Source organism: Euleptes europaea, chromosome 3, assembly GCF_029931775.1.
Source record: "Euleptes europaea isolate rEulEur1 chromosome 3, rEulEur1.hap1, whole genome shotgun sequence".
NCBI classification, from domain to species: Eukaryota; Metazoa; Chordata; class Lepidosauria; order Squamata; family Sphaerodactylidae; genus Euleptes; species Euleptes europaea.
Window position 1 is genome coordinate 19,761,531 of NC_079314.1, and position 27,028 is coordinate 19,788,558.

Consider the following 27,028-nt stretch of genomic DNA (forward strand, 5'->3'; position numbering starts at 1 on the left):
TTTGTTCCCCCACTCCTCCACATAAAGGCAGCTGGATGATCTTGGGCTAGTCACAGCTCTCTTAGAGCTCTCTGAGTCCCGCCTACCTCACAGGGTGTCTGTTGTGAGGAGAGGAAGGTGATTGTAAGCCGGTTTGATTCTTCCTTAAGTGGGAGAGAAAACTGGCATGTAAAAACCATCTCTTCTTTTTCCTGTTTGGGTTGGGCCTGCCGAAACGGCTTTTGCTGAAAGCGGAGGAGGTCTCTTCAGCTCTGCATCTAGCATCTGTAAGCAATGCGCAGCCAGCACCAAGCAGGGACACGTTCCCCACCTTGGATCGGGTGTGTGAAGCCATCGCTCCAAGCGTGGGGGTGCTTGCGGACACCCTTTCCCTTCTCCCCTCTGACTTCTGTGCCTCTCTGCCATTCCCGCCTAGGGATGTTTCACGGCTGTCCGAAAGGACATTGGGGGGGGGGGCGGGGGAGAAAAGAAAAAGAAAACCCCCAACGCTGGCATCAAGGGCAGCTCGTTCTATTCAGATGCCAATTGATAGTCAAGTCACTCATTCCAACAATGGCTCTCCCCCCTCCCCTGCTAATCCTTTTACAATGGGACTAATTGCTAATCAGACGGATTTCACACTGGCTGTTTCCCTTGACAGTGAGACTCCTTGGAGAAAAGGGGGTGGGGGAGGGGCAGCAGCCACCCTGGCACACAGCTCCCCCGGTGCCCATTGGCACCATGGCTCTCTGCGCGCCTTCAACGGTGCCTGCCTTCCGCCGGAGCCTACCCAAGCAGCAGGGAGACTGGAATTGCCCCTCGACCTGCCATCAGGGGGGGTTGCCTCTGCGATATGCGAGTTGAGATGCCCCCATGGCCCAGGAAACGGGCGCATTGGAGGCGGTGTGGCTCTACCCCCCCCCTTTCCTGCCTGCGATCGGCTTTGCCGCCCAGGCTAACCAATGCGGCTTCCTCTCCGAATGCAAAATATGTTTTTGCACATGCAAACTGCTATGCCTCGCAGCCAGCTGCGTCAATCTTGGTGGTGGTTTTTTACGGGGGCGGGGGGCGGGTGGGGTTGCCAGGTCCCTCTTTGCCACCGGCAGGAGGTTTTTGGGGTGGGCGGGGCTTGGGGAGGGGAGGGACTTCAATGCCATGTCCAATTGCCAAAGCAGCCATCTTCTCCAGGTGAACTGATCTGTATCGGCTGGAGATCAGTTGTAATAGCGGGAGATCTCCAGCTATTACCTGGAGGTTGGCAACCCTAGGGGGGGTACCTCCTTGGGCCTGGCAAAGAGAGGATCCGAGTGGGTGGCAGAGGCCGTTTCTCTCCCCCTAGGGCTCCCTAGCGGCCATTTTTTTCCAGGTGAACTGCTCTCTGTCGGCTAGAGATCAGTTGTATTAGCAGGAGATCTCTTGCTACTACCTGACAGTTGGCAACCCTAGGAACACGTGCATAAAGTACATGTGTGAGCAGCAGTGTTAGCTACTGGGATCGGCGCCTTTTTGCATTTTGGGATGCTGGAGCTTTTAAAAACGATGTCTTGTGGTTTCACCTCTATCTAAGGATCAAGGGGCAGCATGCGGATATCGTAAATAAAGCAATACTTTAGAATTTGGCAATAGTCCAGCCCAGTATTGCTAACCAGGGCCAAGTAGGTCAGCATCTTTCCAAATGCTACTACTGAAGATGAACACATGAAGCTGCCTTCTACTGAATCAGACCCTTGGTCAGTCAAAGTCAATATTGTCTACTCAGACCGGCAGCGGCTCTCCAGGATCTCGAGCAGGGGTCTTTCTCATCACCTCCTTGCCTAGTCCCTTTAACTGGAGATGCCGGGGATGGAACCTGAGACCTTCTGCATGCCAAGCAGAGGCTCTACCACTGAGCCACGCCCCCTGGAGAAGCCAGGGATTGAACCTGGGATCTTCTGCACATGAAGCGCTACCACTGAGCTACCCGCTGCTCTGTGCTTTGCAATTAAATAGACAGCCCAAGACACGGGCAAGCAACAGCAAGTGCTCTAGATATTGCTGGGAGCGGGAAGGAGGGCACCTTGAGCAAGATATCCGTTGGTGCCCCCCCCCGCTCCACCAAATGCATCGCCTCCTCCTGCGTTATTATTGCCCCTTCGGATTCAGAGACAGGCAGAAAGCAGGTGGCGGCGGCTGTTGCCACTCACGGCCACCGTTGCTGCCCGCTCACCCGGCAAACGCGTGGTGACGGTTGCTAGGAGGAATAGCAGAGCCACTGCCGCGTTGAGAGAGGTAGTGGGCTGGGAGGTGCCAGTGGCTGCCATTCCGTCTCCGACCTGCCATCTCCGGCGATTCACCCGGGCAGGTTCAGAGGGGGCACAAAGGCCTCAGCCCCCAACGTCCCATCACCCATTACACAGCAAAAGAGGGTAGGTGGATGTAGTTCTGGAGATAATGGCTGCTTTGGAGGGTGGACTCTAGGGCATTACACCCCTGCTGAGCTTCTTCCCCTCCCCAACCCCCCCCCCCGACTCCATCCCCAAAATCGCCAGGTAGTTCCCAGCCCAGAGCTGGAAACCCCGGATGACCCTGAAATAATACCTTTATCTTCTTTATTTTATTTATTCATTTAATGCATTTATATGCTGCTTTTCTGCCCCAATAGGGTCTCCAAGGTGGCAAACATCAAGGCATTAAAACATTTAAATATCTATTTATCTATCTGTCTGTCTGTCTATCTATCTATCTGCCTTGTGGCGCAGAGTGGTAAGCTGCAGTACTGCAGTCCAAGCCTTGCTCACAACCTGAGTTCGATCCCAACGGAAGTTGGTTTCAGGTAGCCGGCTGTAGGTTGACTCAGCCTTCCATCCTTCCGAGGTCGGTAAAATGAGTACCCAGCTTGCTGGGGGTAAAGGGAAGAGGACTGGAAAAGGCACTGGCAAACCACCCCATAAAACAAAGTCTGCCTCGTAAACGTCTGGACGTGACATCACCCCATGGGTTAGGAATGACCCGGTGCTTGCACAGGGGCCTTTACCATCCATCCATCCATCCATCCATCCATCCATCCATCCATCCATCCATCCATCCATCTCTCTATCTCTCTATCTCTCTATCTCTCTATCTCTCTATCTCTCTATCTATTCAAGGACATACACACAAAAACACAATAAACACAGCAGAATGCTTCAAGGGACTCACTTCAGAAATTGTTATTCTTTTTAAAAGGTGCCTCTTTATATGGGGGAAAGCTTTGGAACTTTAAAAAATAACATTTTTTATTTAGGTTATGTTTCTGATGCATCACCACTAAATATACACAGGCAACTGGGAATTTGCGAGAGCGCTTTAAAACATTTATGTTGATTGTGAGGAAATTGTGGATTTTCCAACAACAACAACATACAGTATCCATTCAGAAAAACACCAGTTCAAGTAGCAAACTTTCTGTGCACTTGATGATGATACTACTATTATATACTACTACTACTAAGAGCCCTGTGGCACAGAGTGGTAAGCTGCAGTACTGCAATCAAAAGCTCTGCACACGACCTGAGTTCGATCCCGATGGAAGCCGGTTTCAGGTAGCCGGCTCAAGGTTGACTCAGCCTTCCATCCTCCCAAGGTCGGTCAAACGAGTACCCGGCTTGCTGGGGGTAAAGGGAAGAGGACTGGGGAAGGCACTGGCAAACACCCCGTAAACACAGTCTGCCTTGGAAACATCGGGATGTGACGTCACCCCATGGGTCAGTAATGACCTGGTGCTTGCACAGGGGACCTTTACCTTTACTACTGCTGCTTCTGCTACTGCAAAGCTGGAGGCCTGTGAGGAATCAAGGGAAGCAGGAAACATTTGGAAAATCTCTCCCTTCAGGATTCCCTTCAGGGCTTGAACAGGCTAATTTCTCCTCTCCGCCATTCTTTACTTTGGCAGGGTCTTACCTGATCTCAACATCTCATGCCTTCTGGGACGTACTCAGTTCCCATCAGTTTGTCTTTTCAGGGAAGAGGTTTCTCTTTTTTGGGGGGGGGGTTAATTTACCAAGTTATATTTTCCTTTGTACAGAAAGCCCTGCCTTGTCAGATTTTCCTGCTTTTGTGGTTATACCTGCTACTTCACTCTTAGGAGTAAAGTAGTAGTAGTAGTAGTAAACAGCCAGTCTCGCATAGTAACTTTGCAATACTACTGAGCCACATGGCTGGAGGAGACAAGTCAGAGGATAGAGAGGCAAAGGGGGCCAGAGTCTTTTTTGTACGTCTGTGCTGACCAGGAGTCCTCAGCTATTCCCAGGGAATTTCAGGGGGGGAAAAGTCTAGCCACACTGTGTCAGAGTTTAAACCTCTGAGACCTTTGGCCTCCACAGCCACTGCTGTGCTCCCGGGCAAGATCACAGCAGTGAAGCTGGCCGTGGGCTTCCCGCGTTTGCCATTTCCAATCAGCCACCGCATTGACGGAAGTGCCGGACAGCGCCGAGGGAGCTCCCTCGGACGATCCCGGCGCGAATAATTGCACGGGGTGGCGTCAAGGCAGAAGCCCCCTTGTCCGGCGGTTCCCCTGAGAGCGAGAGCATCTGATCCCCGGTTACCACGGAGGCAGGGAGCAGCACAAATGAGCTCCTGTCCTTGCGCTAATTCAGTCTGCCGTCCCCGTCTCCCCCCTACCTCTGCGCCCGCCATTCTCAGCCAGTCCCGCCCTGCCTACACAGTCCTTTGCCGAGTCATCCCCGGCTCCTTGGTGAGGCCAAGCTGAGACTTAATGACAGTGGCTTTCTAGTTTTTAATGAACCTTCTTTGCCGAGGAGGCAGCCCAGCCTCCCCCCCCCCCACCATGCTGTTATGTGTCGATCACTGCGAGACCGGGAATCTGCCTTCGCCCAGAAACATGTTACCCCTGGCCTGACCGTGGCAGTGAAATGACCGCCTTTCCGGTTCCTTGCATCTCTTTCAGGAGCCCAGGCGAGATTCCTCCGTCCCCGTGGATGCAAAATGAGGCCTAGGGCTCAGTGCCAAATCCTTGAAAGGGCAAAGTGGGCATCATTTGTGGGCATCAATGGCAAAAGGGAGCTCTGGCTTGATCATCAGCTCTCCCTCGCCTTGCCTACGGCCGCGAGGGTATTTCAGGGCAGGGAACCTTCTCGACCGCCTCACTGTTACCTCGCGGGCGTCTGTGCGCCTGTCCTTGCGCACCCCTTTTCTGGTAGTTCTGGCCACGGAAGCTGCAGCCGGTCGCCTCACCTGCTCAGACAGGCCCCCCGAGGCAGCCACTTAAACCGTAGCTCAGTGGTAGAGCATCTGCATGGTATGCAGAATGTCCCAGGTTCAATCCCCGGCATCTCCAGTTAAAGGGACCAGGCAAGTAGGTGATGTGAAAGACCTCTGCCTGAGACCCTGGAGAGCCGCTGCCGGTCTGAGTAGACAATACTGACTCGGATGGACCACGGGTCTGATTCAGTATAAGGTAGCTTCATGTGTTCATGTGTTCATCTTCAGTAGTAGCATTTGGAACAATGCTGACCTACTTGGCCCTGGTTAGCGATACTGGGCTGGAATATTTCCAAATTCTAAAGTACGGCTTTATTTACGATATCTGCATGCTGCGGGTTGCCAACCTTCAGGTACTAGCTGGAGATCTCCTGCTGTTACAACTGATCTCCAGCTGATAGAGATCAGTTCACCTGGAGAAAATGGCCGCATTGGTAATTGGAGTCTATGGCATTGAAGTCCCTCCCCTCCCCAAACCCCACCCTCCTCAGGCTCTGCCCCAAAAACCTCCTGCTGGTGGCAAAAGAGGGACCTGACAACCCTAGGTGACATTGAGCCAGTCCTCCCTTCTCTCAGCCTAACTTTCCCTTAGGGTTGCCAACCTCCAGGTACTCTTATCCAAGATAACTCTAATGGCTGGTCACAAGAACTCAGCAAATGTGTAGAAGACTGTCACAAAAAGGAAGACGATCGTTTCATTCTTCATCAGTTCCATTCAGTTCATGTAATTCAATAAGCACACAATAAGTTCAAAAAAATTCATTTCTTCCCCTTCGGGATAAATCTTATAACTATATCCATTCACAATTACAATAGTCCATATGACTTAAAATCTATAAGGGATATAGTTAGGATAAACAGAAGTCATTGCAATTGGACTCTATGGCATTGAAGTCCCTCCCCTCCCCAAACCCCGCCCTCCTCAGGCTCCACCCCAAAAACCTCCCGCTGGTGGCAAAAGAGGGACCGGGCAACCCTGCTTACCCTGCAGGGTTGTTGTGAGGATAAAAGGGAGGAGAGGTGAATCACAAAGGCTGCTCTGAGCTCCTTATAGGAAGGATGTGATGACAGAGTCATATAGAGGTAGTTTTTATCTTCACGGCCTTCAAGGTGGGGGGGGGGGGCGAAGTCCTTTCCTGTGGTACACAACAAGAGCTCCCTCGATACAGGCATAAAATACCGAGGGGGCTCTTGTTGTGTACTCGAAGCAGTAACGGCACACACTTTAAAAAACGAGACACAAAGATGGAGACAGGACGCAAGGAAATGGGGCCGCTTCTGTAATCTTCTGCCCGGGGCGACTGATTTGCCTCACGTCACGATGTGGCCGATCTGGGCATCCTTCGTGGAAAAAATACAGGACAACCCCGTAATTGCCTTGTGACAGCCACATGACCAGAAAATTGACACTTCTCTGCTTGAGTAGTAACAATTCACTTACCAAACAAACAAACAAACAAACAAGCCAACCCTCTCTGGAAGGGCCCAGTGGAAACAACTTATTTATCCGTTTGGCACATTTATACTTTGTACTCTCTGTACGACTAGTGTGAGCCAGTATGATGTAGTGGTTGGAGCGTTGGACTAGGATCTGGGAGACCCGGGTTCGGATCTCCACTCGGCCGTGGGAGCTCACTGGGTGACCTCGGACTAGGCACACGCCATCAGCCCTAACCGATCGCACAGGGTTGTTGTTGAGGATAAAATGGAGGGGAGAATGACGTAAGCCTCTCTGGGTCCTCACCGGGGAGAAAAGAGGGGTAAAGATGAAGTAAACAATCCGATAAACGAACAGAGGGATCATGAGGCGGCTTCCGGCCTCCTTAAACAAAGCATTCCAAATATCACAAGGTTATAGATGCGTCTGTGGCAGCCAACAGGAAAGGAGGCAGGCCTTTTGCGCAGCGCATGGCTTTGACACTGCTGTTGATGCTGACAGCCAGGCCTGCGAGGCTCTCTGTCAAAACGATGGTAGAGCCAGGGCTGATTGCTTGCATAAAGCTAGCTTTGGATCGCCCAGTGCGGGTGTGTGTGTGTAAAGTGCCGTCAAGTCGCAGCTGACTTATGGCGACCCCTTTTTGGGGTTTTCAAGGCAAGAGACTAACAGAGGTGGCTTGCCAGTGCCTTCCTCTGCACAGCAACCCTGGAGTTCCTTGGTGTTCTCCCATCCAAGTACTAACCAGGGCTGACCCTGCTTAGCTTCTGAGATCTGACGAGATCAGGCTAGCCTGGGCCACCCAGGTCAGGGCTGGATCGCTCAGAGGACTGGCAAAATGGGCATCTCTTCCCAGTTGTCAAGGGGCCCACAGCTGTGGCATAACCTGGATCAGTTCAAGGAATCCGGAGACTCAACTAGCGGAGGGGTGGAGGCTCAGTGGTACACATGAACACATGAAGCTGCCTTCAACTGAACCAGGCCCTTGGTCCATCCAAGTCAGTATTGTCTACTCAGACTGGCAGCAGCTCTCCAGGGTCTCAGGTAGAGGTCTTTCACATCACCTACTCTCCTGGTCCCTTTAACTGGAGATGTCAGGGATTGAACCTGGGACCTTCTGCATGCCAAGCAGATGCTCTAATACTGAACCAAAGGTTTGGATTCAATTATCTCTGGTATCTCCAGTGAAAGTATCCCAGGTAGCAGGTATTGAGGAAAGGCTGTTCGGTGTCCAAAATCTTGGAGAGCAGCTGCCAGTCAGAGCAGACAATACTGACTAGTAGTCTGATTCAGTATCAAGCAGCATCATATGACCTCATTTTGGGAAGGGGCTGGGGCTCAGTGGTAAAGCACATGCTTTGGGTAGGAACAATGTGTGCCTTTGGCAGAGGTGTGGCAGCATGAGCAAACAGGAAATGGTGGCAAAAGAAAGGATCCCAGATTCAGTTCATGCAAGGAAGCAGCAAAAGTCAAAAAAGGGTGCTTTCCAGCCATCACCTGGAGGCTGGCAACCCTAGTTCGGAGAAAACTGTGACTAGGTCTCCCAGCTGGCTTAGGGCTATCAGGTCCCTCTTCACCACCGGTGGGAGGTTTTTGGGGCGGATCGTGGGGAGGGCAGGGTTTGGGGAGGGACTTCAATGCCATAGAGTCCAATTGCCAAAGCAGCCATTTTCTCCAGGTGAACTGATCTATGTTGGCTGGAAATCAATTGTAATAGCGGGAGATCTCCAGGGGTGGGGAATCAAACCCGGTTCTCCAAATTAGAGTCCACTTCTCCTAACCACACCACCCTGGTGTATGGAATGAGGCTCGGAGTAACATTTACACTGTTTTGAGCTGAAACCATTTTAGGGGAGGAGTGGTAGATACTGAAATCGGAGTGTAACCGTTTGAATCTATATTTTCACAAGCCCTAATTCCTTTTTGTTTGCATTTCAGTCTGCCTATCATTGAGGGGTTTGAAATCTGCAAAAGTATTTATTTTACCAGTTGATTCTTATTGGCTTTCAATTAGCTCAACAGGGGGGAAAAGCCAGTATCTTTGAATGTTGGAATTCCAAAGCAAATTGCATTAATAGTAAAATCTGAATACTGTTATTTGACCAATTTATTTTTTTTTTGGCCAAATTTCACTTTTGGTTCCATGCCTATTTTCAAGTGTTTAGAACTAGAGAGAGCTGTTATTCTATCATCCCTCCTCTTCGAGCTTCCTGCAGAGTGAGGCTAAGGTAGGGTTGCCAGGTCCCCCGTTGCTATCGGCGGGAGATTTTTGGGGCGGAGCCTGAGAAGGGCAGAGTTTGGGGAGGGGAGGGACTTCAATGCCATAGAGTCTAATTGCCAAAGTGGCCATTTTCTCCAGGGAAACTGATCTCTACCGGCTGGAGATCAGTTGTAATAGCCGAAGATCTTCAGCTATTTGGAGGTTAGCAAAACAAGAAAAAAGAGCACCTCCGTGCTAATACCGTAAGGTTTGGAAACTGGCACGGGAAAATACAGTACAATGATACAAAACATGTATTGTGTTTCAAAACAATTCAACAAGTACAGTGGACTACAAAAAGTGACAATGAACAATATATATACAAAATATACAAGGCGTGTTTGAAGCAGTCAATAAATAGTACAATATTCTTAGTATATATATGTATATATACATGTTTTGTATTATTGTACTGTATTTTTCCCGTGCCATTATCTGGAGGTTGGCAACCCTAGGCTAAGGAGAATCAGACAGCATGACCACCAGGGCTTTGCCTAAGCCAGGCTTCCCTACACCTTAGCCCCAGGATTTGCTTTTCAGGGTCGTGAATCACACTGAACAGCTAACTTCCTGCGTTAGCTTTTTTTGGGGGGTGGGGAAAGTGACCCCGTGCATCTCCAGAATACGCGTCTCACCCTGCTGAAAGACGTCGGCCGTTCTTTTCTAGCCCTGTTGAGATGTTAACGATGAACGCACGTCCGCTCTGCATATACATGCATGTGCCTGTTTGTAAGAGAGTGCACAGTGCGCATTAACTTTACCAATGAAACTGTGGACCAGTCCCTGGAGAAACGTGCGGTTTCAAACACACATTTGGCTGCGTGTGTGTGTCTTGAATGTCAGATGAGACATTGTGAGGATGAAATGGACAAGAGGAGAATGGTGTAAGGTGCTTTGGGTCTCCCTTGGAGAGAAAGGCAGGGTATGAAAGAAGCAAATGAATGTTATTTACTTCTGTGCTGCGAATGCATGGATTAGACCTCTGTTAAAGGGACAGGGCATTTCCCCCCAGCGCGGTTGGCAATCTTAAAGTATGAAATCAGGTTAGTGGGTGACATAACAATTCTGGCGCAGCGGAGCTGAGCCTAGAAGCCTACGGGTTTGCATCTTTTAAACGGGTCCCTCTAGCTGACCCTTTAAGATGAGTATGATCTGCAGCAGTTACCAGGTGACCTTATTTACCTCCATGCCATGAGAATCTTCAGTGGCCCATTTCCATGCAATAAGTCTCTGTTAAAGGGACAGGACATGCTTCTGAGGTTGGCAACCCTGCAGGATCCTGGTGCTTAGAGTTGCCAGGAGGTTTTGGGGGCGGAGCCTGAGGAGGGCAGGGTTTGGGGAGGGGAGGGACTCCAGTGCCATCGAGTCCAATTGCCAGAGTGGCCATTTTCTCCAGGGAAAGTGATCTCTATCTATGAGGCATCTCATTAAAAATGAGAGAGAATTTCAATGGAGGAAGGAATATGTAAGTTTGGGTGTTCCACTGCACTCTTAATCAGGCACGTTCCCTGTTGCTGAAATTATAATGATACTCAGGGTAGGCAAAGTGATCGCAAGGTAAACAGCAACTGTGGTTAGGTGAGATTACAAAAACAGATTGTGTGTGTGTGTGTCTATACAAGGGTTGCCAGGTCCTTCTTTGCCAGCAGAGGGAGGTTTTTGGGGAGGAGCCTGAGGAGGGCGGGGTTTGGGGAGGGGAGGGACTTCAATGCCATAGAGTCCAATTGCCAAAGAGGCCATTTTTCTCCAGGTGAACCTATCTCTATCAACTGGAGATCAGTTGTAGTAGCAGGAGATCTCCAGCTAGTACCTGGAGGTTGGCAACCCTACTGGTGCTAGAAGCGAGGAGTGCACTGCATAGAGCCTCTGCTTGGCATGCAGAAGGTCCCAGGTTCAATCCTCGGCATCTCCACTTAATGGGACTAGACAAGTAGGTGATGTGAAAGACCTCAGCCTGAGACCCTGGAGATCCGCTGCCGGTCTGAGTAGACAATACTGACTTTGACGGACCAAGAGTCTGGTTCAGTCTAAGGCAGCTTCATGTGTTCCTGTGTATGTGTCCCCACTGTTGCCAACTGGAAAGCCACTCCCCCTCTGCTGCTGTTTCTCTTCATAGGGAGAGATCCAGCCAGACGAGGGTGTTTAGGGAGGGTATTGCAAAAGCAGTCCTTGAAATAACACTTTTTGTTAAAAAAAGAAGAAAAAAATCAATCTCGGGGCTCTTTGCCTTTTCCCAGGTGCATCTTGCCCGCCACGCTGGCTGCTTCGGAACGGGGGGAGGGAAGGGGTTAACCACCCAGCCCCTACCTGCCACCGCCTTTTTAAAGATGCCAAGATGAAAGCCCATAATTTATTCTCCCCACACACGAAGGAGCAATTAGTTCTAAACACGGCTTAATCAGTCAGCGCAAGATTGATTTCTGTAGACTTGGATTTGGTGGCTCCTGGCACCGCGCCAGCCTGCGAGCAATCTCCAAATAAATGAAGTGCGGAGAAGGAAGCCATTACATAATGTGATCTATGGGGCCTGTAACTCGCCCACCCACTCATTAGCATGCCTCTGGACAAAGGCAGGGCACTGGACCGTTTGGCAGGCTCTGCGCCCATCCCCACGATCGCCTGCCGGTCCTCCTGCCCGACCCTTCTGCCTACTCGGTGGGCTTGCCCCCCAGCCCCTGCAGATTGCCGTCCCTGTTCCTGGCTCCAAGAACAGGCATCTCATTAAAAAGGAGAGAGAGAGAGAATTTCCATGGAGGAAGGAATATGTAAGTTTGGGTGTTCCACTGCACTCTTAATCAGGCACGTTGCCTGTTGCTGAAATTATAATGATACTCAGGGCCTCGCTAGGCAAAGTGATTCCAAGGGAAACAGCAACCGTGGAGGTGAGATTACAAAAACAGATCGTTTGTGCATGTGTGTGTGTGTCTGTACTCAGGAGCCAGCGTGGTGTAGTGGTTAAGAGCGGTGGTTTGGAGCAGTGGACTGATCTGGAGAACACGGTTTGATTCCTCCCTCCTCCACATGAATAGTGGACTCTAATCGGGAGAACCAGGTTGGTTTCCCTACTCTTCCACATGAAGTCAGCTGGGTGATCTTGGGCTAGTCACAGCTCTCTCAGCCCCACCTACCTCAGAGTGTCTGTTGTGGGGAGAGGAAGGGATGGTGATTATAAGCTGCTTTGATTCTTGTTAAGTGGTAGAGAAAGTCGCATATAAAAATCAACTCTTCTTCTTCTATGTGAGTGTTAGATCCCTGTTCTCTCCTGCAATGTAGCCCCAGCCCAAATTAGGTGTTCCCTCCCCTGCAGCCATAATATGCACTTACAAATAAGTGGGAGATCTGTTTGCAGATCTGTCATCAAGTTTATTTCTTTAGTTATTTATACCCTGCTTTTCTCTCCAAAGCAGCTTCCCGCATTGTTCCACTTTCTTCCATTTTATCCTCACCATGACAGCCCTGTGGTGTAGGTAGTGTTGCCAGGACCCTCTTTGCCACCAGTGGGAGGTTTTTGGGGTGGAGCGTGTGGAGGGCGGGGTTTGGGGAGGGGAGGGACTTCAGTGCCATAGAGTCCAACTGCCATTTTCTCCCGGGGGACTGATCTCTATCGGCCGGAGATGCGTTGTAATAGCAGGAGATCTCCAGCTAGTACCTGAGCAGCCTTTTGGCGCAGCAAGCTTGAATATTTCTCTCTGTATTAGATTGCTATTATTGCATCTACAAAGACAAAATAATTAATATCTATGAAGACTCCAGCTGATGAAGCTGCAATTTTGCAGTGAAAACACTTGTGAGCATCCGGACCGCGTTACTGTTGACTTCTTCATTCTTGTCCAGCTTTCCTTGTGCTATTTTTTGAAGAAAACAACCTAGAGATAAGACTTTTACTTACCTTGAAAAAGACTTTCCATCTTGGATTTGCTTGTACATAGTATCACTGTTGTTTTCACTTGTTTGTAGATGTTACACGTTGTTCACAATATATGTTTGCATAGTTTGCTTGTGTATTATTTATATTATTTGTTTTGAGCCTAGTACTATATTTCCACAACCAAAAGTACCTGGAGGTTGGCAACAGCCCAGCTGCAGCATAGCTCCTCCTCCAGCTCCTGGCCTTTTCTGGCCTAGTTCCTCCCCTCTTGTGGAAGGGGGTCTGCAAACACTTCACCAACAGGCTTGTGAGAGTCCACCCTTCCTCTCTGCTTCCTCCGGCTGGCCGTGTTTGCCGGGGGGCCGTTCTCCGACTCACGCTATTGTCTGGCCGGCTAGTCAGCTGTGCAGAGCCCCACTGAGATTTCCATGGGAAAATTCCCTTGGATGGCAGCGGAGGCATAATCCACAGGTCACAGGCGAGAGTTTCCCAGCAGCCCACGCCCACTGCGGATCGAATTCCCCGCTGGCTCCCTTTGCCCGCCGGGCGTCAGGAATGAAAAGCGTCGCCGGGGGGCGAGGAAAGGCGGAGCTTCTCCTCTGGCTCCATTTTGCCCCGTCGAAGCCTCGCTTTTCGAACAGTGTCCAAAAAAAAAATGTATCAGATGGCAGGGTGCCCTGGCAGCGGAGCGCACCAGCAGCTGCAAGGGCTTTTGTTTGCCATGGGAATGGGAGACCCGCTGGGCCTTTCCGTTGCCGAGCCGCTGAATGGGGCGCTCGGGAACCAGACGGGGTGCCAAGCCTGGCTGAGGAAACGGTTGAGCGAGGCGGGAGGATGGCCGTTTCCCTAAAGAGCAGTGTTTTAGAAAGGGATATTCAGAGCAAGCCTAGCAATCTAGTGCCTCTCGAGTTGGATAATGAAGGCTGGCACCTGCCCGGAGTTGGACATGCATAACCGTGTGGATGGAGATGAGGATGGGGAGGGCCTGTGGCTCAGTGGTGGAGCATCTGCTCGGCATGCAGAAGGTCCCAGGTTCAATCCCCGGCATCTCCAGTTAAAGGGACAAGGCAAGTAGGTGATGTGAAAGACCTCTGCCTGACATCCTGGAGAGCCATGAAGAGGGGCCATGGCTCAGTGGTAGAGCATCTGCTTGGCATGCATAGGGTCCCAGGTTCAATCCCCGGCATCTCCAGTTAAAAGGGACCAGGCAGGTCGGTGATGTGAAAGACCTCTGCCTGAGACCCTGGAGAGCCATGAAGAGGGGCCATGGCTCAGTGGTAGAGCATCTGCTCGGCATGCAGAAGGTCCCAGGTTCAATCCCCGGCATCTCCAGTTAAAAGGGACCAGGCAAGTAGGTGATGTGAAAGACCTCTGCCTGAGACCCTGGAGAGCCGCTGCTGGTCTGAGTAGACAATACTGACTTTAATGGACCAAGGGTCTGATTCAGCATAAGGCAGCTTCATGTGTTTGTGTGAGGGGTTGGATCGAGCAGTCATTTCGCCTGATGGGAGGGATTTTGGGCAGCAGAACAGGACTTTCTGGTCTCCCCCGTCCTGCTCCCTGAAATGCTCCCTTTGGGAAGGGGGGAGGGATAGGGGACCGCCAGGAATAGTCTGAGAGGAGAGTTGGAGGTCTGCTGGAGAAAGGGGAAATCAGCAAAAGAAAGCACAAACCGTTCCATTGGCTATCTGTAGATCCAACCCGAAATTTGAGACCTGAACCCAGAGGTGCTGCAACAGAAGTTGTGGGTTTGCAACTGGTTTATAAAGCTGGAAATCTTTCTCTTCAGACAACGCAGGTTATACAAATTTCCCCATCCCTCAGGACTGCTGAGATGTGGGGAGGGGGAGGGGGAACAGAGACCTTGGAGGTGGGCACGGTGCTGTTGATGTGGGTTTTTTTCCTGAAAAAGTGGGAAAGTGTGAACTTGGACCAGCCAACTCTCTTTTTTCTGCCTAACCTACCTTGCTGGGTTGCTGTGAGGATAAAACAGTAAGGGATAAAACAGTACATAGACCTGGAGTTCCTGGGTGGGATGGAAGGAATGGAAGGGAACACAAATTGTGCCGCGTGCGCACAGAGGGCCAGTTAGGAGCCTATCCATGTTACCAGCTACTCCTATACACACTGCCCAAGACCACTGGAAAGAAAGGCAGGATGAAAAGATAAGGTGGGATCCGACCAGCTTTTCTACTGCTGGCGAAGGGAAGAAGAAGAGTTGGTTTTTTATATGCCGACTTTCTCTACCACTTAAGGGAGACTCAAACCGGCTTACAATCACCTTCCCTCCCCCTCCCCACAACAGACACCCTGTGAGGTAGGTGGGGCTGAGAGAATGTGACTTGCCCAAGGTCACCCTCAGCTGGTTTCATGTGTAGGAGTGGGGAAACAAATCCAGTTCACCACATTAAGCCTCCGCCGCTCATGTGGAGGAGTGGGGAATCAAACCCGGTTCTCCAGTTCAGGGTCCCCCGCTCCAAACCACCGCTCTTAACCACCACACCACGCTGGCTCTCCCAAGAGAGAACGGGTCTTGCTTTGACCACCAAGAAGCCTGTGCTAGGGACCATGGACAAAAGCCGTATGGGATGGGGACTGTAATTAGAAGGGGAATTAAGGTGAGACTGATTGAAAAAGCTGGTTGGGACTAAATATGACGGCGTTTCCATGTGTCATCTTTCTCAGTGATGGTAGCGCCAAACAACAGAGGTATTTGCTATCCCGGAGCAATAGTAGTAATGGTTGAGAGCCAGCGTAGCGGTTAAGAGCAGTGGTTAAGGGTGGTGGACTTTAATCTGGAGAACCGGGTTGGCTTCCCCACTCCTCCACATGAAGCCAGCTGGGTGACCTTGGGCTAGTCATGGTTCTCTTAGAGCTCTCTCAGCCCCACCTACCTCACAGGGTGTCTGTTGTGTGGAGGGGAAGGGAAGGTGATTATAAGCCGGTTTGAGAAAGTTGCATATAAAAGCCCAACTCTTCTTCTTCTTCTGCTGCTGCTGCTGCTGCTGCTGCTGCTGCTGCTGTTGCTGCTCCTCCTCCTCCTCTTCTTCTTCTTCTGCTGCTTCTTCTCCTCCTCCACCTCCTCTTCTTCTCCTTCTCCTCCTCTCCTCCTCCTCTCATGCTGATCGCTGGCAGCACTTAGATGAGTAGCAATAAGCAAGGGAAACTGCCCTAGGAGGGTCCAAAATCACTCCAGTCCCTGGAGAATGAGGGCATCTGGAAACACCCTGAAGCCTCCCATGTTGGGCACTGGGCAGGGAGTTCCATGCAAGGGGCTGTGGGTACCACTGGCTGATCTTTGTCCCTCTCTCTCTCTGCAGAACTCCATCCGTCACAACCTCTCTCTGCACACCCGCTTCATCCGCGTGCAAAACGAGGGCACCGGGAAGAGTTCCTGGTGGATGCTGAACCCGGAAGGGGGCAAAACCGGAAAGACCCCGCGACGACGAGCTGTCTCCATGGACAACAACAGCAAGTTCTTGCGGATCAAGGGCAAAGCCAGCAAGAAGAAGCAGCTGCAAGCTGCACAGGAGCGTGGGGAGGAGAGCCCGGCAAGCCAGCAGGCCAAATGGTCCGAGAGCCCCACCTCCCATGCTGGCGAGGAGTATGACGCCTGGGCTGACTTCCGGACAAGGGCCAACTCCTCGGCCAGCACGCTCAGCGGGCGCCTCTCCCCAATCATGGCCAACCACGAGCCGGACGAGTTGGAAGAGGACGACGGGACCCCGTCCTCCCCGCTGATGTACCCGAGCCCGTCCAGTACCATGTCCCCCTCCCTGAATGCCCGCTGCTCCGTGGAGATGCCCAGGCTGACGGACCTCACGGGCACCATCAATCTGAACGAGAGCTTGGGCGAGAGCCTCCTCGACGACCTGCAGGATAGCTACAACATGAGTCCCGCTCAGCCCCTGCCTGCCGGGGGTCTCCGACAGAGGAACTCCAGCTTCAGCTACAACTCGAAGTGCTCGGCGGTGGGCAATGGAGGAGGGGGAGGTGGCGGTGGCGGAGGGAACACCTACTGCGGGACCATCTACAGCCAGCCTGCGATGAGCCTCATGCGCCGCCTGCCCATGCAGACCATTCAGGAGAACAAGCAGGCCACCTTCGCCCCCATGAACTCCTACCGCAACACCTCCTTGCAGGACCTGCTCTCCTCCATCTCGTACCCGCACAAGGAGGGCGAGCCGCACATGCCGCAAGCTGGCAGCATGGCGCCACCCCGTGGCCACAGACAGAACGCCCTTGTGTGCGGGGGTGGGGGCGGAGAGATAGGCCTGGTCCCCTACCCGCCCCACTCCTCCGCCCTGATGAAGAGCAACGCGTTGTATCACCCGTCACCAGCCGGCCACCACCCTCCGATCAACAACAGTGCCTTACCCTCTCCTATCAGCCTTATGAGCCTGCCCAGTGACTCTTGCGGCATGGTGGCCATGCCTCACCACGGGCACATCCATTCCTACGTCAACAACCAAGGGGCGCACATGAGCTTGCTCGATTCCTTGCAGGGACCCTACCCGGAAGCCATGCACACTCCCGTCATGGGCCAGGACAGATTCCCGGCAGACTTAGACTTGGACATGTTCAACGGGAGCCTGGAGTGTGACGTGGAGTCCATCATTCTCAATGACTTCATGGACAGCGACGAGATGGACTTCAACTTTGACTCCGCTCTTCCGCCGCAAAACGGGCTCAACATGGCCGCTCTGCCCGGGGCCTCGCAGCCCACCAATCAGAGCTGGGTGCCCGGGTGAGGGGGCCGGGCCCTGACAGCTCCAACCCACCAGTCAAGCAGGAGGGGGGAACAGGGGGGATGGGGGTTGAAACAAACTCTCTCTCTCTCCTTACCCCCCCCTCTTTTTCTTCTTTGCCTTCGTTTGTTCAGCCAGGCTAGAGCCATCTGTTTAAACTTGACAACGACACACTTAAAAACACACACGCAGACACACAACGTAGGGTAAAATGTTTTGACAGGTACCCGCGGCTTCCCGCGCGTGCCAGGTGTATTGTGCAGTAAGTCGGATCTGTCTTTGGTGTGTGCAATAGGCACAACTTAGCCATGGCATCGCGGAGCTGCTGGCCCTCGCTCTCCCTTCCCTCCCTGGGCACCTGCACTACGGCACAGAAAGAGGGAACGGGTGTTTTTGTGGCCCAAAGAATGTTTTCGATCTTATTGTCGAGCCTTCCCCATTGGCCGCATTCCTTAGATGGCCTCCTTGGCAGGGCTAGGTCTCCACTGACTCCTTTTCCAATGGCCTCCTTATTACCTAAATGCTCATTTGATTCCCCCCCCCAACACCAGCCTGACTGTGGTGTTCTTGAAGCAGAGGCCAGTAGACTAGGCTCCCTGACTCTTCTATAGCAGCCAAGTAAGCCTCAATAAGCACCACAGAGGCCAACAGACTAGGCTCCCTGACTCTTCTACAGCAGCCTCATTAAGCACCACAGGGTCCAGTAGACTAGGCTCCTTGACTCTTCTACAGCAGCCAAGTAAGCCTCATTAAGCATCATAGAGGCCAATAGACTAGGCTTCCTGACTCTTCTACAGCAGCCTCATGAAGCACCACAGGGGGCAGTAGACTAGGCTCCCTGAATCTTCTACAGCAGTCTACCATAGGGGCCAGTAGACTAGGCTCCCTGACTCTTCTACAGCAGCCTTGTAAGCCTCCTTAAGCACCACAGAGGCCAACAGACTAGGCTCCCTGACTCTTCTACAGCAGCCTCATTAAACACCACAGGGTCCAGTAGACTAGGCTCCATGAATTCTCTATGGTGGTTTTGTTATCAGTACTGCAGAAACAAATGCTCGGAGGAGGCTTTCTTCCGCATAAGCTCTAAGACAGCCCTATCCAATGAATCCCTGTGGATTTCTTCATAGCGTTAGTTGGGAGGGGGCGACACTGTTATCCTCATGGTGCATAAGGGAAACGTTTCTGATCACTGTGGATCCCGCAGGAAGCTGAGCCAAGCTGATCAAAGCCAGCTTCACCAACCGTCACATTTTCTGTTCTAGTGCCTGAAAACAGCAGCGGCCAGTTGCTGCTGGTTCTCAACCGTCTGCTCACGCAGCACTAGCGAGAGCATGTGCGCTGATGCATGCCTTCCGTAGCGCGTGCGCGCACACACAAGCGCAGTTTGCACATGCGGATGGCTCTTGGCACTACATGAAGAGCTCATCGCAGGAGTGATATTGCTCCTTCAGGCCTTGGAACCGGGCCGGGAGGTAGGGGTGCGCGGGAAGGGACAGCAAAGCAAGGATTATTTATTTGATTTTGTGCCTGCTGCTGTCCTGGGCCCCTGAGCTTCGCTAAGGCAGCCCTTCGACTTTGGAAGGAAGTGTTTGCAGCTCTAAGTCCCAGACGTAAACAGGCAGGCATGCCATAGGTGTGGAGTAGGCTCTTTACAATATCTGGAGTTTTACTGTCCTGAGGCAGTCCAGCATGGGGAAGAGGATCTGCTTTGGAGCTTCGGCTCGATAGGCTGGGGAGGAGGCTGAAAACGGAGGATCGGCCTTTCTGTAAATGGACTGGGGGTGTCCAAACCAGATGTCAATAACCGGATTTGTACCATACAACCTTTAGCAGGCAGGTGATGACCAATGGAGCACAGTGGTGATTTGGGAAGGAAAGATGCAGGCCAGAGCTAGGTATTTCCTCACCCCTGGCACTCTTAGATGCCAGGTTGCCACCCAAGAACCCGCCAGGAAACCCTTGGGTTCCACTCCGGCTTGAACGATCCCACCAGTTTGTGGGTTTGTGGCAGTGACAAAGACAGGTCTGAGCTATTTGTGAAACATTCACCCTTATTGATCTTGCTGTAGACCAACCATTGGGAGTGTGTGTCCACATGCACAGCCCTGGCTGTTGGACTGGATAAATAAGCTGTTCTCACAATACATGCTCCCCACGAGAGTGACCAACTTTGCCTTGGAAAATGTTACGCGATTTGGAGGGCAGTGCCTAGGAAAGGCAGAGTTTGGGGAGGGTATGATATCACTTCCAGGTGGCGGTCTAGGTAGCCTCCCCTAGTCTTTATGGGCTTTACCATAGACACTAGGGGAAATCCCTAGAGCGTCACTATGGGGAGGACATTTTTTTTCTCCTGCTCCTCACTTTCTCGGGGGCAGGAAATTGGACTGGGGTTGGTGGTTCCTGCCCTGGGCAAATGGGAGGCCTGTTTCCCACCCCTAGGATTATGAATGTAGAAACCTTCAGCCTTCATGCTACCCAGAACTGATTGAGTACAATTCTGTCCCAGGCTAAGCATTTATTAGTTTCAGACTCCAATGAGTCTATGTTCATTCTTGGATCTGCCCTAATCACATGCAGTTTGAGCTGGACAGAGCAACCCTAGGTATGACTTCTTGGAAGTAATTGGGAACTCTCTTCCAAGGTATGTTTGCATCAAAGACTATAGTTGGAGTCCTGTTAATTTCAAAGGAAGAACGAAGCATGTTTAAAGACACTGGAATTTCTCCCTTTGAAACCCGCGGGCCTTCATAGAGCTTCACTGTGCCTGGATCCTGCCCATAGCTTTGATCCAAACACTAATTGCTAATAATCCATCTTTGGGACAGCTGCTGCATTCTAATGTAGTTTGCTAGTTGGGATATTAAAAAGTATTTCTAAAAAGTTGAAAAGAGGAAACCGTCAGCATTGGGGTAAACAAAATGGAGAGGGCCTAGCACTCATCACCCCGTTTTGGCAAGGGGGACCCCAGAAACAGCCTTCTTCTGAGCATGTCACTTTTGTGGACGGAAAAACGCATCTAGCTGTGCGTGAACACCCCCTTCCTCTTCCACATTGCAACACCTGTCAGGGCTGGGATGTGTGTTTTGTGGCCCACGGTGTTGCAGATCCACATTCCCCCCCCCCCTTACTTGCAAGGCACAAACTAGAGGAAGGGAAGGAGACTGTAAACTGGTTTGATTCTCCTTTTAAAAAGTAGAGAAAATCGGCACATGGAATCCAACTCTTCTTCTTTGCTTCCCCCCATGGATTTGGCAGGAGACGAGTCAGAATAGTCAGCATTATTCTTGAACTTCTGTGAGTGACCAGCTAAGAATCACCCCGATGAGCTCCCAGGTTCTATAAATGTTTACATTGCTGGACAGTGGACTAAATTGAATATATAGGATTTCTTTAGGTTTGGAATGAGGATTGTTATTTTGTTACAATTATTATTCCCACCCCACCCCCAAATTATACCCTGCCCATTCAAATGTGGGTTTTTAGGTTTTTTAAAAAAGAAATTACAGATTTAGTTTTCCCAAACATATCTAGTGAAGAGTTTCACATCTGGGAGGAGCATTCCAGAGTCACCCTTCTGGACCTACAAAGGCTGGGGGTTACCCATAGGAATCCTATGGCGTCAATGTCATTTCCCCCCGCATGCCTATGATCCGAGAGGGAGGAAGGGGAACCTGCCAAGTAGGGTTGCCAACCTCCAGGTAGTAGCTGGAGATCTCCTGCTATTACAACTGATCTCCAGGCGACAGAGATCAGTTCCCCTGGAGAAAAGGGCCGCTTTGGCGATCGGACTCTATGGAACTGAAGTCCCTCCCCTCCCCAAACCCCGCCCTCCTCTGGCTCCGCCCCAAAAACCTCCCGCCAGTGGCGAAGAGGGACCTCGCAACCCTATGGGACACCCTTGCCGTTCCCGTTCATCTTCACCTTCTCATCCCCTCCCTGGTTACCGGAGGTAGCAAACCAATTACTGTCCCACAGGGGTCAACAGGAGACGGAAGAGAGGGGTGGAGAGGAAACAGGGCTGTCGGTGCCACCAGGCCGTGCAGAATGTTTGACCGGAGACCTACGCCCCCCCCTCCCCGGAAGCGCCCTCTTGCCCAGCCGTCTTTGTGGTGTGTGAACCGTAGGGTCGTCGTGTGTTGCGATGGAGTCATATTGCTAAGCGTTGTGTTGACTGTCTTTGTGCAAGTGAAGTGCAGTGCCAAGGGGGCCGGGATGGTGAGCAGAGGTTGTGCCAAGGTGCCCGTAGAGAGGGGGCGAGGGGCCCGGTTGGAACGGGGACACCCTTCCCGGCGAGGGGACCCCATGCTGTCAGCTTCTGACGAGAAGGCGGATCTTGTCCAGAAAACACAAAACATTTCCCTGCAATTTCGTAGACTGGGAGATGGGGGTGTTTCTGAAGGGGGAGGAAAAAGTTGTTTCCCTGGAAACAAGGATGGCGGGGATACTCTTGCCCTTAGAACTCAGACTGGCTTTGCAGCAGAGACCTACCTGGTCACTAGCATCAGCTTTGACCATCCTGCTAGCTAGGGTTGCCAACTCCAGGCTGGGAAATTCCTGGAGATTTTGGGGGCGGAGTCTGGGGAGGGTACAATGCCATTGAGCCTACCCTTCAAAGCAGCCATTTTCTTTAGGGGAAACTGATCTCTGTCGTCTGGAAATTGGTTGTCGTTCTGGGAGATCTCTGGGCTCCACATGGAGGTTGGCAACCCTACAGCTAGCCCCGCAGCCTACTCGCATCTTAGATATCACTGGAGGCCAGAACCTGCTCCTTTCCTGAAAACCGTTCTTCGAGGTTAGCTCGTAATCCTCTCCCACCACATACACATACCCGCCTCAAACAGTGAGCGGCTGACAATCCTAAAACTGCCCGTGCTGACTGATAGGCTCAGTGAAGCGGTGAGTGCCACGTGGCCAGACATGGCAGGGATATGTTCTCTTGTGCCCCTGCCCTTGATAGTCCCCTGAGGTTTGGCCCCTTGTGATAGATACACAGAGCAAAGTAGGCCTTCAGTCTCTGGCAGGCTATCACTTCTCTCCTAATGCACTTAAAACTTTTAAAAGTCTTTTGTGGAGGAAAAGAAATCTATTAAAATATTCCTATATGGGAGGGGGGTATTTCTCTCTCTCTCTCTCTCTCTCTCTCTCTCTCTCTCTCTCTCTCTCTCTCAGATCATCCGAGGACCGAGCTAACCCCTATGTTGTTCTCTTTAAAATGGAAATACCTTTTCCGTTCCCACTCACGGATCTGAAAGATGTCAACACGAGCCCTGTTCGCAAGTTACAGTGAACGCACGTCCCGTCCGTGGACTCTCGGTTTTTCTTTATACGTGCGTTGAGTCATTGTCATGTGACAGTCAACGCTCGTGCAACCGAACGTACGATCGAAAGAGTCCGGGCGGGTACCGGTCCCCTGTTTCGTCTGTGAAGCTCTTCCTTACGGTTGGGCAGGTGGGATGTACACGTGCTCACTGGAACATGTGAACAGAGTGATGTTGCTTTGGGAGGCCAGCGTGCTGATTCCCCGATACAGGTGAGATCACATCATCCCAATGGAAGCCGTTGCTTTACACTAGGTGGATGTGATCAATGACCCCTGCCCTTCCCTTCCTCTGAAAGCCTTCTGCCCAACTCCGTGCATAAGGTCATCCAGCAACATTTTATAGGAACCTGAAATTGTGGGGCGCGCGCAGTCTGAATAAAGGGTGTGTGTGTGTCTGTGCAAGCGCAAACTTCATTTCCTTCAGATCCGGCATATTGAGCTGCTTTGGGCGAACGGGGAAGACCAGACCTTGCTCAGACATAGGGTTGCCAACCTCCAGGTACTAGCTGGAGATCGCCTGCTATTACAACTGATCTCCAGCCGATAGCGATCAGCTCACCTGGAGAAAGTGGCCGCTTTGGCAACTGGACTCTATGGCACTGAAGTCCCTCCCCAAACCCCACCCTCCTCAGGCTCCGCCCCAAAAATCTCCAGGTATTTCCCAACCCGGAGCTGGCAACCCTATTCAGACACCAGTCTAGGCAGAGTCGCGGCTCCCCAACGGTTCCTGTGCACATCCATCCATGACCTTACCCAGGACCTCAAGGTCTGCAGGATCATGCTGTGTTTTGCTCGTGTGTGTGTGTGTTTGTGTGAATGTCTGTGTGTGCGTGTGTTCCAAATTTCATCTCACTATAAGGAGCGATTGGCTGGAGTGGAAGGTTCTGCTGAGCCAGTCCCCCAGGGGCGAGAACACCGAGTCGGCAAGAGCCCGCCTATTAGGAAGGAACTGATTTCTCTGCCACCACCCCCTCAACTAAGCACAGTAATAAACGCACTTGCTCCCCTCTCCACTCTACCATGGATACCCACCTTGCCATCCCTGAGTTCTGGCTCATCATCTAGGGCTTGCTGAAGTGGGGCCAGGCGTCGGCTCTGTGGTTTTCAGTTCACACGGGGAAACAAAAACAGCAGGCCCACAGAGAGGGGAACGGCCTGATGCCAGGAGCTTCTGCAAATGGGCTGGGCCAGCCCGAGCGTTTCTCAAAGGTTGTCTTTTCCTCCTCGTATTTATAACTGTACAGACTTGGGTGGGGAGGGGAAGGGTTTTCGACAGGCTGTTATCTCTCACCGCACATATATTGTACGCAATGTAACCTTCTTGATTGTGCTATTCTAGTTTTGTGTATGTGGCAATGTAAAGAACTGTGTATAGTGCATTGTACAGCATATTTTCATGAATAAAATTGTTTTAAATATGACCAGAACTGCGGTATTGTGTAACGTGGGTCAGAATCGCCACACAGCCCAGGAAAGGTGGAATGGTGGTCTTTATGTTTTTGGGAGGGGGGGTGAGGGCAATGGGGGGGACACTTCTAGACACTACAGTCAATTACAAAGCGGCATTTCAAGGGGCGGGGACTCACAAGCTTCTTGTTTTGAGCTTGGAGACTGCTGGTACGTAGCTTCGCGAGAAGAAATTGTGGGTCCAGCGAGCAACAAATCTCAGGTAAAACTCCCATGCATAAGTAACCTTAGTTGCACACCCTTGTTCCCTTCTTTGTTCCAAGTAGACTTTAGGACCTGAACAGTGTTGAGCAAAACCAGCGGGTTAAAATCCCAAAATGTGCCTTCACTTGGGGTTTGTATTTGGATGGGAGACCACCAAGGAATTCCATGGTCACTGTACAGAGGCAGGCAATGGCAAATCACCTTTGGACGTCTCTTGCTTGAAAATCGTATGGGGTTGCCATAAGTCAGCTGAGACTTGACGGCAAAAATAATAATAATAAATAAAATAAAAAGGCAAGAAAGTGTTGACAGGATTTCCAGATTCTTTTTGACCCCATCTGTTATGCAAATCGTTTAGAAGTTGGATGTTCATGCCCATTGATGTACTGCAACCAGGCTGGGCAAAATAAATAAATAAATGCAGGTATGTTTGCCTTCACTGATATCACTACATGCCCAATTTTAACCGGCAAGGTATGTCTGTGGTATAATATTAACTGTGTGATCCCTGATTGGCTGGGATCACCCAAAAACCCTTTCAAGTTAAAAACAAAAACAGTGCCAAAACAATAGCAAACGTGAGTATTGGCTGTGAACAGTCCAAGCAAGTGTGACAGAGTGGAAAGGAAGTTTTGCGGGCTGTTTTTCTTCCTTTTGTGATCCTTCTTAAATAGGCAAGTTTCACATTAAAAAACCAAGTAGCACAAAATTTGGCAAAATGCTGCCTCTGAATGTCAGATTGGTTCAAGCCTTGGATCCCAAAACAAGCAGAAAATCTGGGTAAGGTTGCCAACCTCCAGGTACTAGCCAGAGATCTCCTGCTATTACAACTGATCTCCAGCCGACAGAGATCAGATCCCCTGGAGAAAATGGCCGCTTTGGCAATTTGACTCTATGGCATTGAAGTCCCTCCCCTTCCCAAACCCTGCCCTCCTCAGACTCTACCCCAAAAATCTTCAGGTATTTCCCAACCCGGAGCTGGCAACCCTAGGGTAGTACCTTTTATTAAAGGTAAAGGTAGTTCCCTGTGTAAGCACCGGCTAATTATTGCCCCAAGGGGTGACGTCACATCTCAACACTCGGAAGGATGAAAGGCTGAGTCAATCTTGAGCCGGCTACCTGAAACTGACTTCCGTCGGGATCGAAATCAGGTCGTGAGCAGAGTTTGGACTGCAATACTGCAGCTTACCACTCTGCGCCACAGGGCTCCCTAATGTACCTTTTATTAGGACCGACCAACGTGACACAAACCATTCTGCAAGCTTCAGAGCTCCCCAGAACTCTTCATCAGTCTGGATGTTACAAAATTTTAAAAGACAGAAGCATGGAAAGTAGATTCTTCAGGCCATGGTGCTGAAGGTCCGATCTTGCATGCATCGTTTGAGGAATATAAGCCGGCAATTAGCTTAACTTCCTTTCTGACGTGATGTCACCCTACAGCACATTCTCTGAGAAGCTGAATTCCATCCACGTCTTTCACTGAAGCATAGAAACCACCCCCAAGTCCATCCGAGTCCCTTAGATCCCTGACACGTCTCTTGAACACATAAGCATATCAGAGGCTGATATGGTTTTGAAGCTTGTTGTTCCAGGATAAGTCATAATTTAAATAGGTCTCCTTCGAGTGTGTGTTAACGGGTGGTAGTTTTACTGTCAAAACGTCCACTTTGACAATTCGCTGTTTACAATTCATAGTTAATGTGCTACCCTGAGATTCTGATGCTGTTTGAGTGATTGATGCTTCGATTTGGTGGCATTACTGTTGTGTTATTTGGGATGTTTCTTATTTTCATTTATTTATTTAAAACATTTCTCGCTCACTTTTCTCCCAAAGGGTTTCCAAATGGTTCATAAACACTTTTTAAAAAAACACACAAAGGACAGCAATACATCCAAACAATAGCAACAGAGAGCCAGAATAGATTTGGCGCGGGGGGGGGGGGGAGAGACTGTTTCGTTGCCATTAACTTGGTCTTGCACAGCCTCCGAAAGGACGTGCAGGTGTCTTCCTGGAGGTCTCCAGAAGACCATTCTATAGAATGGGGGCCAACACTATAAAGGCCTGGGCCCAGCAGTGGCAGATCTTGCACATCTGCAAGAGTGCATCAGGAGAAGGAAAGGCTAAGAAGAGCAAGACTGTTGCATAGATTCAGCTAGGGAATGACCGCCCTTTTAAGAGTGTGTGTGTGTGTGTGTGTGTGTGTGTGTGTGTAAAGTTTTGTCAAGTCGCAGCCGACTTATGGCAACCCAGTAGGGTTTTCAATGCAAGAGACTAACAACACAGGTGGTTTGCCACAGCCTGCCTCTGCATAATGACCCTAGTATTCCTTGGTGATCTCCCATCCAAATACAACAAACCCCACTTAGCTTCTGAGAGCTGACGCGATCAGGCTAGCCTGGGCCATCCAAGTCATAAGAACATAAGAACATAAGAAAGGCCCTGCTGGATCAGACCAAATCCCATCAAGTCCAGCAGGCTGTTCACACAGTGGCCAACCAGGTGCCTCTA

At 51.0% G+C, this 27,028-nt stretch overlaps 1 protein-coding gene across 1 annotated transcript in view; it reads left to right on the forward strand.

The window, feature by feature from the left end:
* Positions 1-17,564, forward strand: part of FOXO6 (forkhead box O6) — a 152,183-nt gene extending 134,619 nt beyond the window's left edge. The window contains exon 2 of the mRNA XM_056846941.1: positions 16,101-17,564. Within this exon, the coding sequence (XP_056702919.1) occupies positions 16,101-17,531 (1,431 nt within the window). The 3' untranslated portion in view covers positions 17,532-17,564. The remainder of the gene's footprint in view (positions 1-16,100) is intronic.
* Positions 17,565-27,028: the final 9,464 nt, after the last annotated feature.